Below are 12,776 nucleotides of genomic sequence, written 5' to 3' on the forward strand. Positions count from 1 at the left end.
ATCATTTGCTCCGCTTGTGACCTTAGAAAGCTATTCGATTCGCCTTGTGTTTCCTTTGTAAGTGCACGCGTCCATAAAGTCTATCCTTTCCCTTCTTTTTTACCACCCGATAATTGTGATTCTTCTCCCTTTTAAACCAACTTCTTTGATTAGCAAGCCTCTCATGATTTAGATCATGAGATGTTTCTTCAAAACTACGTCTACACTACTAAAAGTCCTCTTGGTCTTTCTCCACACGGGAGGTCTTCAAAAAACACGATTCATAAAACAAACAAAAAAAACAGTCCTTTCAGCATATTTTATATCTTCATTGGACAAAGACGTAAAAAATACCTTCGCATGTTTTCAACTCAAACAATGCGCGAGAGATAGCTGCTTAATAAAACATGCCGCATATCTGGGTGGCATGGGCTGTCTGTTTGCATGGTTGCCTGACACTTGTGAACTGCACTGGGCTGATAAGCTGACACTCGGAAGCCGTCTTGAGAATGTGGTCATTCAAATTTGCCTCAACTGAAACAAGATCCCCAGAAAATTCAGTTGCAATCATTGGAGAAAACTTGATTATGAATGACCCAAAAACAATAACGGCTGCGACGGAGACTAAAAAATTCACGACGTCGTAAAAGTGTGTCACTGTGATACGGAAGGTGCCACTCAACACAACTTATTTTTGACGTGCTTCGGATCATTGATTTGATCACCACACCTTCCAGTACCTTCCAATTCGTGCAGCGAGAAGGAAGCACGTGAACTCGCATTGCATTTGATTGCAGCTTTATTACACTGTATTCTTTCGGCGCGAATTCTCCGTGAATTTCGTTTCCCCATTCAAGCAAAGTTTCCCATTCTTTTCGACAAGGATAAAATCGGAATTCGAGTGTAAGGATGTCTTGCAGCATGAATGAATCCTTTGGGTCTCAAGCGATGACTGAAAGTACAAGCAAGTATTCTGCAGTAGGCGAACGGCTTGGATCTTCAAGGTGAGCTCTGGAAACTTCTTTTTGACGTATGAATTCATGTTGTGGCACGAATAATTTACCTTCCAAGAGCACGGACTAGAAAAAGATATCTTTCTTGATGTCATTGAAACTAATAAGAATAGTGACTGACGGGCTGGCTACTCACTCGGAGAACTATGGTACGGAAATAATACGCCAGAAATGTGTAAATATTTCTGTTTTACTGGCCTCCGCGTGACAACTTAAAACAGAACAGCATTAATAGGAGGCGACATTTCTTTTTCTTAAAAGTCGCTCAATCATTTGCTTCCGAAGCTCTTTTATTTGTAAATCCGCACACCTGTTCGATAATAGTCGAGTGACTTTCTTCCAACCTTGGAAATTCTAGAAAGGGATTATTCTAACTTGTCCACCCTTTCTGCATCAGTCGATTGACCAGCAATCCACCCTTCCACTTCAGAGTGGATTGATGGATTTTGTATCGGACCCTGTTTCAGGAAACGGTGGATGCGCGCCATTGATATTATTAAACGTTACTCCACTCCATGTGTGACTTTGAATTCTCGTTCATATTGTGTCCGGAAATGGAATCCGATCTATTTGGTTGCAAATTAGTTGCATGGCTTTGGTGAACATGTTCACATGTTAATTTCTCTCGACGAAAAGGAATGCTACTGTAGCCAACTTAGGAGAAGCAAAAGAACCATGAGGTTTTGGTGTATGGACTTTGTTCCGTCAGGTTCAGGAATGGAAGAAAGTCCTTTATATCAGTATTGAATTTTAATAGTACTTAACGGTAAATAAATCCGGTGATGCAGCGCAGAAGTAGAGGCAAAAACATTCAAACCGCTAAATATTCATAGGGCAGTTGTCTCCTGTTCTGACCGCCAGTCCAAATAATTTTTTTTTTTTGCGTTGTTCTCGATTTCAAATGGCCAATTCTTGCGTCCGTTCTTCCATTTCGCTTTCTAAAAGCTGCTTACTTCAAGTTTGTTTCTTTGTTCACTGTATTTTTAACGCTTTAATCATTGAGCATAAATATAAATATTTTTGGCCCAGAAAAACACAAAGAAGGGGCTAATGAAGGAATCCTGATCAGTTCGAGTGAATTTTTTTTCACCAGAAGAGACGAAGCCTCTTCATATGAAAGTGAAATGGAAGAAGAGAGAAGACTAGCACTATACTCTTCTTGGATCCACAGAACGCCATTTCCTCCAAAAGACGCGCACCAAGCCGCGTGGAATGGGTATAACTGGCATAAGCAACCTTCTTCGTTCAGTTGGCAACATGCCGCTCATGGTGAGTAAGTTCACCTTGTTAAATTTCTAGTGTGAAAACCTAACAACGCTTTATCTGCCTTTTATCCGTTTGGTTTTCTTTACTTCAAACAGTTATAAATTTAAGGTTTGTTATTGGCCTTTTGCAACAAACGATCACATGGTACAAAATCCGCCATGCTGGAGGGCAAGCTCATTATTATTGCCCCGCTCGGTCATTAAAACAAAGAGACCTGAACCAGTCAAGCTTGACTTGCCTTTGTTTTAATGTCCCAGTGGGGAAATAATAATGAGCTTGCCCTCCAGCATGGCGGATTTTGTACCATGTGATCGTTTGTTGCAAAAGGCCTATTTCCATTAAAGTCAAGCGTAAAACGATCACTGAATATCCGTACATTTCTTACCACCGCATTCCTTTCTTTTAATAATTATTTCATATGCAACTTAGTGCACGCACTTCTAATTTGGCTTTGAATTTGACAAGGTAAGTCCACAACTCAACTAGTTGTGCAAAAATAAGTTAATTCTTGGTAATAGGTGGGGGGCCTGTGCTCGCTCATTTTGTTCAAATTATGCAATTTTGCTCGCTTGGTTGTTGGCATGAGGAACAACAAGCCTAGCAAAAACACTGCTGACTTAAGGCTAGAAAATGCAGTTTAAAGCCACACAAAGCGAGAGCGTAAAGAATAAACGTGGATTAACAGGGAAATGAAAGCAATTATCCTTTATACACGAATGGCCTCCTGAGGAATATGTGGATATGGTCAGAAGGACAACACGCAGTCATGCCCAGCCAGATGCAAGATGTCACAAGTGCTCCAAGCGCAAAAAACACCGAGCCAAGATGACGAAAATAATGTCATTGAAATAGAATTGGAGGAATATTTTTGTTGGGATGAGAGCGCCACCAAAACATTGGAGCAGAAAGAGTATTTTCAATCGATGTCTATGTTACGAGACAGATTTTGTAGGCACAACTTAAGCGATTCACTTCTTCTTTCTGGCTTGGAACTTCAGCACTCAGCCGTTGCCGGCAGCCAATTCTCTCAAACTACTCAACTGGCGTTTAAATATGCACATGCCGAGCTGTGATTGGTTAATCAATACGTTTCCTTTTGATGAATAAAGGACAATGAGGTAACAGCCTGGACGTATGATTACGTGCAAGGGCCGTAGCACCTGAACTTGTGGTGTAAGTGAATGTTACAAAAACTTGCAAGGTACTTTCGAGAGAAAGCTTTCGGTGCCAAATATTGCTATGACTGGTCAAAGGGCTTGAAAACTTGCAAAAACGTGATCCTAATACTCTCAGCAACAAAGGCGGAAAAGCTTGTGGTGAATACTTGCGGTAGATACTTCGGCCTAACTAATTGATAGAAACGGAAACGGACGTTTCCGCGGTCCTTTACACTAACCCCTGCGGGCTAACCGCGGGAAAGCTAACGCTACAGATAACTACCCAAAGATAACTAACGTCGTCGGTCTTACAAACTTGTCAGAATTAGACGCTAAAACGGTACTGGTGCTTCCAACAACATCGGCGGAAATTCGGCTTCCGCCAGATGCATTTTCCCCTGGGAAAGTTATTTAAATCAACTGCTAGGAAGGAGGTTGTTTGCGATACGCATCCTGGTTTGCATGTTTCCAATTTCCTGTCTTAGTTCTTAGCAGCGTGCATTTAGAACACTTTGCATACAATATAACAATCTTGAAAATATTGCTTAAAATATTACAAAATATGCTTCAACATTTATTCTGCTGCAGCACCACTCTCTCGCTCTTATCTTTACTCGCAACTAAAACCTATTCAAGGCTCTACTTTTATATCCGCCTAGTAGTCATGTGCGGTCCGCAGGAGCTGGACTCTGGACTGTACTTAGGGTGACCAGTCAAATCATTTGTAACTAACCACACACGAAGAAACAAAAGTACCGCCCACGAGACCAACGCAAGCTGACATCCAGACACGGCCATAAGGAGCAGGCAAGAAAGAAGCCTTGCGTGACATATAACTAGAGAGATCACTTGGTTACATGAAGAAGAATCATCCTAAGGTCTTTAGGGGACTGAGCTGTATACACGCAGAAAATCTTGTCCAGACTTGAAGGCGTGGGATGTCAAATGGATAACGTCCTGGTGTTTGGAAACAATTACGAACAGGATAATGTCTTAAGAAGCAGTCTTTAGACGTAAACAAGGTAATCAGAAAGCATGGAAGCGAGGCTGATCCTTCGAAGATTGAAGCAATCGCCTAAATGCAAGCTCCGAATTATGTCCCGGAATGACTTGCAACACGTTTCCTCGGAATGGTTAACCAGATTGGCAAAGGGGATGAAGGGTACAATATCAGGTCTGAAGTTAGCATTTTTGTAAAGGTTTAGGTTGATTCAGCGATTGTACCAGTAACCCCCTACCCTCCACCCCCGGAATAGTCATGGAGGAAGCTCTGGACGTACTGCGAAGAATGATGGTCTGAAAACTACAACCTCCCTAATTAGTCGGTACTGTTTCGTTCACTATTTAGGAAACCTACAGTGCAAAACGTTTGATCATGATATTGATTGACCGTGAATTTGATCTTTGAACTCTCGCGTAAACTAGTCTCAAAAAAATACGAAGCTACAATTGTATTTCGTAACGTTAAACAAGTTTAGCTCGCCCGCTAAGTTGTACGCGAAGACCCGCCACTAGAAATACGTGAATTAGGTATTTGAACTCGTACTTATTCAGGTAAATCTTTGCGTGTATAGTTACTATGTTTTTTAAGTCTCGCAGCATGGGCTGCTTTCTTCTTTTTCAGATTGACTAGTAAAATCATGAATTATCGAGTGAAATAGTAAATAGATAATTTGTAGTGGTCGTTCAGTTGAAAATAACGCGGAACCGGAGAATTGCAATTCAACAGGAGATATTTCAAGAGTGCGAGGACAACTCCAGGAAGGATCTAGACTCGCTATTCTTCTCAAGTATACGACACTCACTACCTGAACCAGGAATTTTGGATAGTAGTCACGTGGGACAACAGAAAAAGTCAACTGCGAACGGCGAGTCAAGGACTTGGCGTGATGGCCGGACTTGAGTAAACAAGTAAAAAATATAGTCAAAAGCTGCGACTGACACATTTGAGCATTGGAAGCTTGATCGAAAACCAATGATCCTCAGCAGCTCTTGAAGGACCATAGCAAGTTCTTGGAACTGATTTGTTCAGCCTCAATGGAAGAACATATCTGTTAGTGGTAGATAACTTCTCATCATCGATATTGTACTTTCGCTGCCGAAATAGAACCGGCGAGAAAACCATGCAGGACCATAACCATGTCGGCAATGACAGCGGAGACAAAAAATCCCAAGCCGTGGAAAAGACATCGATCTATCATGTGTTGAGTTTGTTGGTTCTCTTCTCTGCTTCGAAAGCTGTTTTTTCCAGGTATTCCAGTTTCCCTCTCTCTTCAATAACCAACCTGCGGTTTGATATTAGTCGTTTAATTTCCCAGGGTCTCACCGTTAAATGCACTTGACACTTAATTAATTGATTAATTTCATTATCTTACCTCCTGTAAATGTAATTAAACAATTGATGAGTTTGGTTACGATATTCTGTTTTTTAATCTTATTTTTTCTCTCAGGCTTCCCTCTTCCCAGCTTCTTCGACTCGAAAAGCGCTCAAAGGACAGAACTTCAATTTATGCGATATGTCTCCAACGGATACCAATTTTGTGAATGTCATGCCATTAATTATCAAACTACTGACTGTCACGCAACTAAATGTCGAGGGATAAGTTATGAAACAGATAATTATAGAGTTTTCGGTTGTCAAGCAACGGATTATCAAACCATTAGCTCTCACGAAGTTTGCAAAGCAAGTGGTTACCATGGCTCTCGCAGTCCAGCTGTGGAACATAAAGCTCTCGGCAACCAACTGAAAGTTGGTGCATTAGCATACGATCACGGGCGATTTCCAAAGATAATTTCGGTTCACTCGATAACTGAAAATCCATTACAGAAATCGTCTACCAAGTGTGCCAGTGGGTTAGATTTTACTCTCGTGGAGTCAAACTTAGATGGGCCAACGCCTACGCCAGCTACAACCACAGAAGCATCCAAGTTTCATTCCGGAAGTTCAACAGCGGCTGAAAAACTGTTTAAGGACGAGCATAAACTTAGCAACAATCACCATGGCGGCGATGGAATTACAAGTTCGAAATCCATAGACAAGGTCTCTGAAGACAATGAGGTCCAGTGCAATGATCCTGTAACTGCAATGCTCTCTCTTAATGGGACAAAGATTGATTTTTCCGAGCCTTGTCTTGTCCAAGATGAGTGTCGCGACGAAACATCCACTGACGCTTTAGGCAATGAAATGAGGAATACGGGATGCCTTCACGATGACGAGCAAAATGCGAAAGAGCATAAGGGAACCAATGGCGACGATAAACAGGTAATATTTTTTGTTCTCTCAGCAGCGCCAGTATAAATCACCTTCAAAATGGTTGGTACCTTTTTATGAAGAAGCAAAAACACCCCTCTATCGATTATTGCGGTCGTTTCTTTCCACTCTCTTCTTTTGGTTTTGTGCTGAAAGTTTTGAAAGACGCGAGAATGGGAGGGACCCCTGCAGATAGAGTCGGAATCAATTGTTGTTTTTTTTTTTTCCGAGAGAAATTCCGAGTCTTTTTACGACGTCAGGGGAGATGCACACACATTCAAATTGATTGAGTAATTTGTTAGCAGCGTTTAATTATCCCAGTGATTGAATCTTGAGGTTGAGACAATTAAAAATCTCCAAGCGCTTGTAAGGTCACAGTATAAACTACTTTCGCACAAAAACGCATGGGGAAGAAAGTCACTGAAGTCACGTGAGAATTCCATATCTTCGTTTCTCGTGACGACCGCACACTGTGAGGATTTGCCTCGCGAGGCCAAAAATATTTCACATGTTTGATTTTATTCCTCACGGCCTCTTGAGGCGAATTTCTCACCAAAATTAGCCCATACACGCGAGGAAACGTGTGAAAAAACCGCCTCGCGAGGAAACTTGCTCAGCTCTCTCCTCAGAGTGTGCGGCTGGCTTTAAAACCTCTCCAATGTCAATGTTGTGAACAAGTCTTTTCCAGCTGTAAGTTTTAATGTTTCCACAATAATTTCTATGTAGATATTCAGCACTGGCTTGAAGTCATCAAACGTTACAAACTCACCTCCAAAGTTTGGTAATCAAAAAGCGACAAAAACTTCAACCACCGAAGCTCAAGAACTGTCCGTGAAAAATACGCGTGAACGCTTGGTGAAGATAAAGAAAACTGCACTAATTTTACAGCGCGTTCAAAAATTCAGAGCTATTCAGCTAATCTTAAAAGAATCCAAGGTCTCAAAACCTCAGAGACTTCGCTTGGCAAAGAAAATGGCGATTCTCAAAAAGGAGGTTGAATATCTCTCGAACGGGATACCAATTGATCAATTCGGGAAGGAACAAGGAAGCCTATTCAATGCCACAGCTGTCAAAACGTCATTGACAGCGCCAAATAAGGGGATGAAACAAGGCACAGAGGTTGTCAAACAAGAATCGCAAGTAGCGAAGTTGTCTTTGAAAACCCATTGCTCTTCAATGGAAAATTCGTTCAGCCCCGAAAAGGCAGGCGGAAATGTAACCAAAAATGATAAACCTTTGTACAGAATGAACATATTTGAGAAAATGGAGCTTTTACTTGAAAAAAACACGGATAGCTTCTCAACTGAAGCATCTGGCATTGCCGGCGAATCGTTCGAGAAAACTCAAACATCACTGGGTACAAAAAGGCAGGAAAATTTCCTTGAGGTTGACGTTAGGAAGAAACAGGAACAGCTTGCTTCACAATGTAAGATGGTGAGGTCTGAAGATGCTGGAGAATATGAAGGGAGTGGAAAGTTTTCGGTAAAATCGCAGCAGTGTACAAACGCGCGGGAAATCACAGATGGAACATTGCCCAACAACTGGGGTTTTGCTTACGTTTCTGATAACCCGAAGTATCCGCTTGTACTGAAAGACAGAAGTAATTCGCTAAAGCGAAAGCAAACTGAGGTGAACGTGTTATGTGATGAACCGGCTGCAAAGCGACGATGCAAGACTTTACCAAGAAAACTTGCTGCCAAATCAACGACAAATCATCTCGAAAGGGCTACCCATACCGATTGCGTCAAACTTTCTGAAGCATCATTTCATGAGCGGAAAAGCGGAGGTAAGCTGTTGTGTCTTTTTAATAAAGGACGAGTTTGATATCTTTTTAAGCTCGGCTCTTGGGTGCTTAATTAAGCAGCCCATCGAAATTTCATGGCCAGGATGAACTTAGCAGAGGGTCCCTAATGGGGTTCTTCAATCCCGCGATCCCGACCAAAATTTTCCCTTCATCCCGAAATCCCGAACGTTTTATCGCCCAATCCCGATCCCGGTCATGACGTCACTGCATGATGTCCAAACCTCGTCGTCAATTACAACAACAGTTGATTTAGAATATACACCTCGTTAGTTTTTTCCACCAACCTTCATGATCCAATTGACCTTAATTGTAGCATTCGCATGCAATCGCAGTTTTAAACCGAAATGATGCGTGATTGCCCATTATTATATATTATTACATAATAGTAATTGAATCTGTTCATATTTTCCAGTTTGTTTAACTCCGTTATAAGTTTAGCAGTGTACCGGAGTGACAGGCCTACACGACTCCCTACTAGGGCTCCCTAGCGCGTGTTTTAGCCTTTCAGTTTAGTAATTTGACTCTAACAAGTATACATTTGATTGACCGCCCTCTTTTTGTAATATATGTGGGGCGGGTTTTTTAGATTTCTTTGAGCAATAGTTGTCCCTCAATTAAATGCCAGTTTTTCATGAGGATTTGTTTCAAGTTCGTCGCTTCTGGGTGGTATTGTGTAACGAAAAGCAAGATTAGTTTGCTCTCCTGTGGTTTTTGAAGGAGTGCCAGTTTCCTGCTTTTAAATTGCGCTTTTGAGACGGTCCTTTGAACAAGATTCTTGGAATAACCTCTTTCACGTACGTAGGCGTGGTTTAAAATTTTGGACGAGCTCTTCAAATAATTTTATAAAAGAGTTTGTTCCGAGAAGTCTCCGAGTTTCACCTTTGACGAAGTCGTTTTTGTCTCCTTGTAGGTGGCACGAGGAGAAGTGCCTGTGGCGAAATGTTTCAATAGGTTTGAAGTGCGTGCGCTTATCAAGGACTGAATTACTCTTGAACCTTTCGCCTTTGTAACTGCCAGTGTTTGTATCCAGAAATGTCGTTTCTGTATCTGAAATCTCAGCCGTAAATTTAATTGTGGGGTGTTGTTTGTTTGTTCAATGAACTGCATTATCTCTCTCTCTCTCTCTGTTTGTACTTCTTTGTCTTTTCTTCTTTCATTTGTATATCTTTCTTATTTCCGCTCTTTCCCTTCTCATAAAAATGAGCCACACAACCAATAATATCATGTACGTCGCGAACAGCGAGGTCTGTGCTGTCCGGCATTTTCAAAAACCAAATCAAAATATTTGGCTTATGCGCTACAGCATAAATGACACACTTTTTGTAAAAAAAACGTGATGCGGTTGCAAGTAACAAAGGTCATGAGAATTTTGTGTGACTGATCGTATTACGGCCAAAGAGAACGCCATAGGGATCACAAAAGGCACGTGTCAGCGTGATGAAGAATACTCAGCTTAAATTTCCGGTCGTTTCCGTCGTTGCTAGCCTGCGAACACAGACGTATTTCCGGCGGTCGTTTTTCGGGGGAGAGAAACGACCGCCAGACATACGTGTGCGTTCGCAGGCTACGTCGTTGCCGAAGGCGAAGGTTGAGTTATTTTAAACTTTTCGCCGACAGAAATCCCTGATCTCGGAGCTTCACAGTGACGATTTCCTCGGATCCCGCTTCGTAATAACGTTAAATCCCGCGTCCCGTCCATAAATGCAATCCCAATCCAATATTTCTTTAGAATCCCGAATCTCGGGCTCCAAAAAACGCCAAAGCCCGGATCCCGAAACCTATTGGGGCCCCTCTTAGCACAATGCACTTAAAAAGAAAGATTTTTATAAATACACTTGAAACCTTTTTTGCAGGTGTAAAAACCAATATATAACCAATATTGTACTTGCTATTGATGTTAATGGCCCCGTTTCACAAAACTTAGCCAAATTCAGCGACTGCGGACGGGCGTTCAAATCAAGCCAAACAAAAGCAACTGCTAAAACATAGAAGATAGGTTTGAAGAAAATAGCGAATGCAAAAGGTAGCAGGGATGGGCGAAAACCGCAGATTGCAGATGGGGTTTTTAAAATTCAAAGTTTATTTACAGGGAAGAATTTTTTTCTTGTCACGAAGCTTTGATTTTCTTGACGTTAGACAGTAAAATCTATTAAGGGTGTGTTCGATTGACCTATTCCGGAATAAGGAATACGTGGAGTGACGAGTTAAAACAGTATGTCTGGCGTTTTAAAGCAACAAGGATAATAAAGATACGTTTGAAATAGCATTTTAGCAGGTGTTTGAGAATTTTAATGTAAATCTCCATAAAAAACCAAGGATTTCTAACTTTTATTCTCGCTTTTCACATGACGTCAAGGCCGCCATTTTGGAGCCCCTAAACAAAGAAACGGCGGCCATGTTGGAGCCCCGTCCAAATCCTCCGGGAATTCAACTGTATTATTATGTAACAGTTTTATTTTGTTTTCGTTGAAAAACATGGCTGTTGATCACGTGAGTGAAAACCAACAATTCCAGAATACGGTCAATCGAACGCACCCGAAGACTTAGACTGCAAAACAGTCGTTTTCTTCTATTTTCGGAAGGCGCGAAGCGCCGTAAGCGTGATCCTCGCGTGTGAAGCGCGCGAGCCTCACACGCCCTACGGGCGTGTGAGGCTCTCCCTCGTCTCTCCCCATTCTCCTTCGCCGTTTCTACACTCGCTCCAGACCTTTCGTTTGAATATTATTTTACCGTGTCGCTTGCGTTCCACCAAAAAAATACGACTGTTTTGCAGTCTATTCAAGTCTCAAGTCCCGGGCAAACGGCTTCAGCATTGTTGAATGGTTGTTGAAGCAAAGTTTAAATGCTCATAAACCGTCATATACAACATCGATTCAACTTCGTTTCAACACAGTTGAAAGAGGAGGGTAGCAAACGGTCTTAACATCGTTGTTCAACAAAATCGTACGGGTTTGAAACAAATGTTGAAGCTGTTTGCCGGGGCCTTTAGTTAACGTTAAGTTGCATGCATAGCAATTATTAAGGGAGAGTAAAACATAAAAGCAAATAGAGTGCACTGGTGCGAGAAAGCTCCTTCAAAGCCCTGGGGTTGGTTGCTCGCACAACTCTTGGACAATTAGACATAGGAAACAGGGGTCAAGAATTTCCCCTTTCGAGCACACCGATTCTAGAAAGTTGCATCATAAATTCATGGTGGTTCAGAAGTGCAGACTTTATTATTTGGTTTCCGGCGAAGACTCTATTCCAATTTTTGAATACTTAATCGTATCGCGGAAGTGGAAAGTGCAAGAATAGAACGTGATGCTAGAGCATAAAGGAACTTTGATGTTCAACCAAATTTCCAAGTGTGTTCTTGTCTCTTCCATTCTCAACGGGAAACGCACTCAACTTTGGACCGAAAACTGTTGTGCAAAACATCCCAGCCAGTGCCGAAGGATGATGATGAATAGAGAGGAATGGTTATGAAACCCACAGATTTCTTTGTTGTAGGTTTTAGTTCTCTTTTTTGGCCTTGACCGTGCACAAAACACAGTCAATAGTTGTTTACTCCGTACTGAGGAAGGAACTAACCAATAGAATCGTGTTGGTTACGTAATTTATGCACAGTGTATAAGCGCAAAACAAAAGATTGTGCACGGTCGTGGACTTTCCAACCTAAATCTTGGCATCTTTGTTTGCTTCTTTAATGTTTGCCGAGCTTCAAAACCAGTCCCCTCTATTAACTATGCTTCGGTCCATGTCTGGACATAATTATCTGATCGTAATCTTTACGAATAGCTTTTTTCACGGTTAGTTTTTCCTATTTTTATTACAATGTAATCTAACGTGGATCCGAGGCAATATCGGGCTATTGGCAATTTCGGATTAAAACTGCAAAATAGCCCGAAATTGCCTTCCACACATGATAGATTATATTGTAATGCAAATGAGAAAAACTAACCGTGAAAAGGGCCATTGAAACGTTCTCTGTGTTCACTCATGGGATGTGGTGTGATTTCATTGGCTTCAACGGGAAATTATATATGCGTCCCTACATTGCACGTGAAACTACGCAGAGCAACAGCAGAGATATCGATATATTTATTTGCGATGTTGTTTAAGTATTTTGTGGTGAGTTTAAATCGTTGTGTATCTTTGAAGATTGAAGGAGACTTTCTCCCAGATTACCCCGCGTTAGAAGCTGAAACACAAAATGTACATTCGGTAACTTAAAAACAGTGTCACACTACTTTAATTTGAAACCATTTCGTTTTTTTATGAAAGCCAATCCTTAGTATTCCAAAGGTTTCGCCCTTAATTAATCGTGC

At 41.5% G+C, this 12,776-nt stretch overlaps 1 protein-coding gene across 2 annotated transcripts in view; it reads left to right on the forward strand.

The window, feature by feature from the left end:
* Window positions 1-358: 358 nt before the first annotated feature.
* Window positions 359-12,776, forward strand: part of LOC137982521 (uncharacterized) — a 16,827-nt gene continuing 4,409 nt past the window's right edge. Inside the window, exons 1-4 of one of the 2 annotated variants that reach the window (XM_068829632.1) lie at window positions 359-983; window positions 2,164-2,261; window positions 5,866-6,677; window positions 7,392-8,451. In XM_068829632.1, coding sequence (XP_068685733.1) covers window positions 889-983; window positions 2,164-2,261; window positions 5,866-6,677; window positions 7,392-8,451 — 2,065 coding nt within the window. In that variant the 5' untranslated portion in view covers window positions 359-888. Of the gene's footprint in view, window positions 984-2,085; window positions 2,262-5,865; window positions 6,678-7,391; window positions 8,452-12,776 lie in introns of both variants that reach the window. The other variant, XM_068829631.1, reaches the window with a different exon arrangement.

The sequence above is a fragment of the Montipora foliosa genome, chromosome 13 (genome assembly GCF_036669935.1).
Source record: "Montipora foliosa isolate CH-2021 chromosome 13, ASM3666993v2, whole genome shotgun sequence".
Classification (NCBI taxonomy): domain Eukaryota; kingdom Metazoa; phylum Cnidaria; class Anthozoa; order Scleractinia; family Acroporidae; genus Montipora; species Montipora foliosa.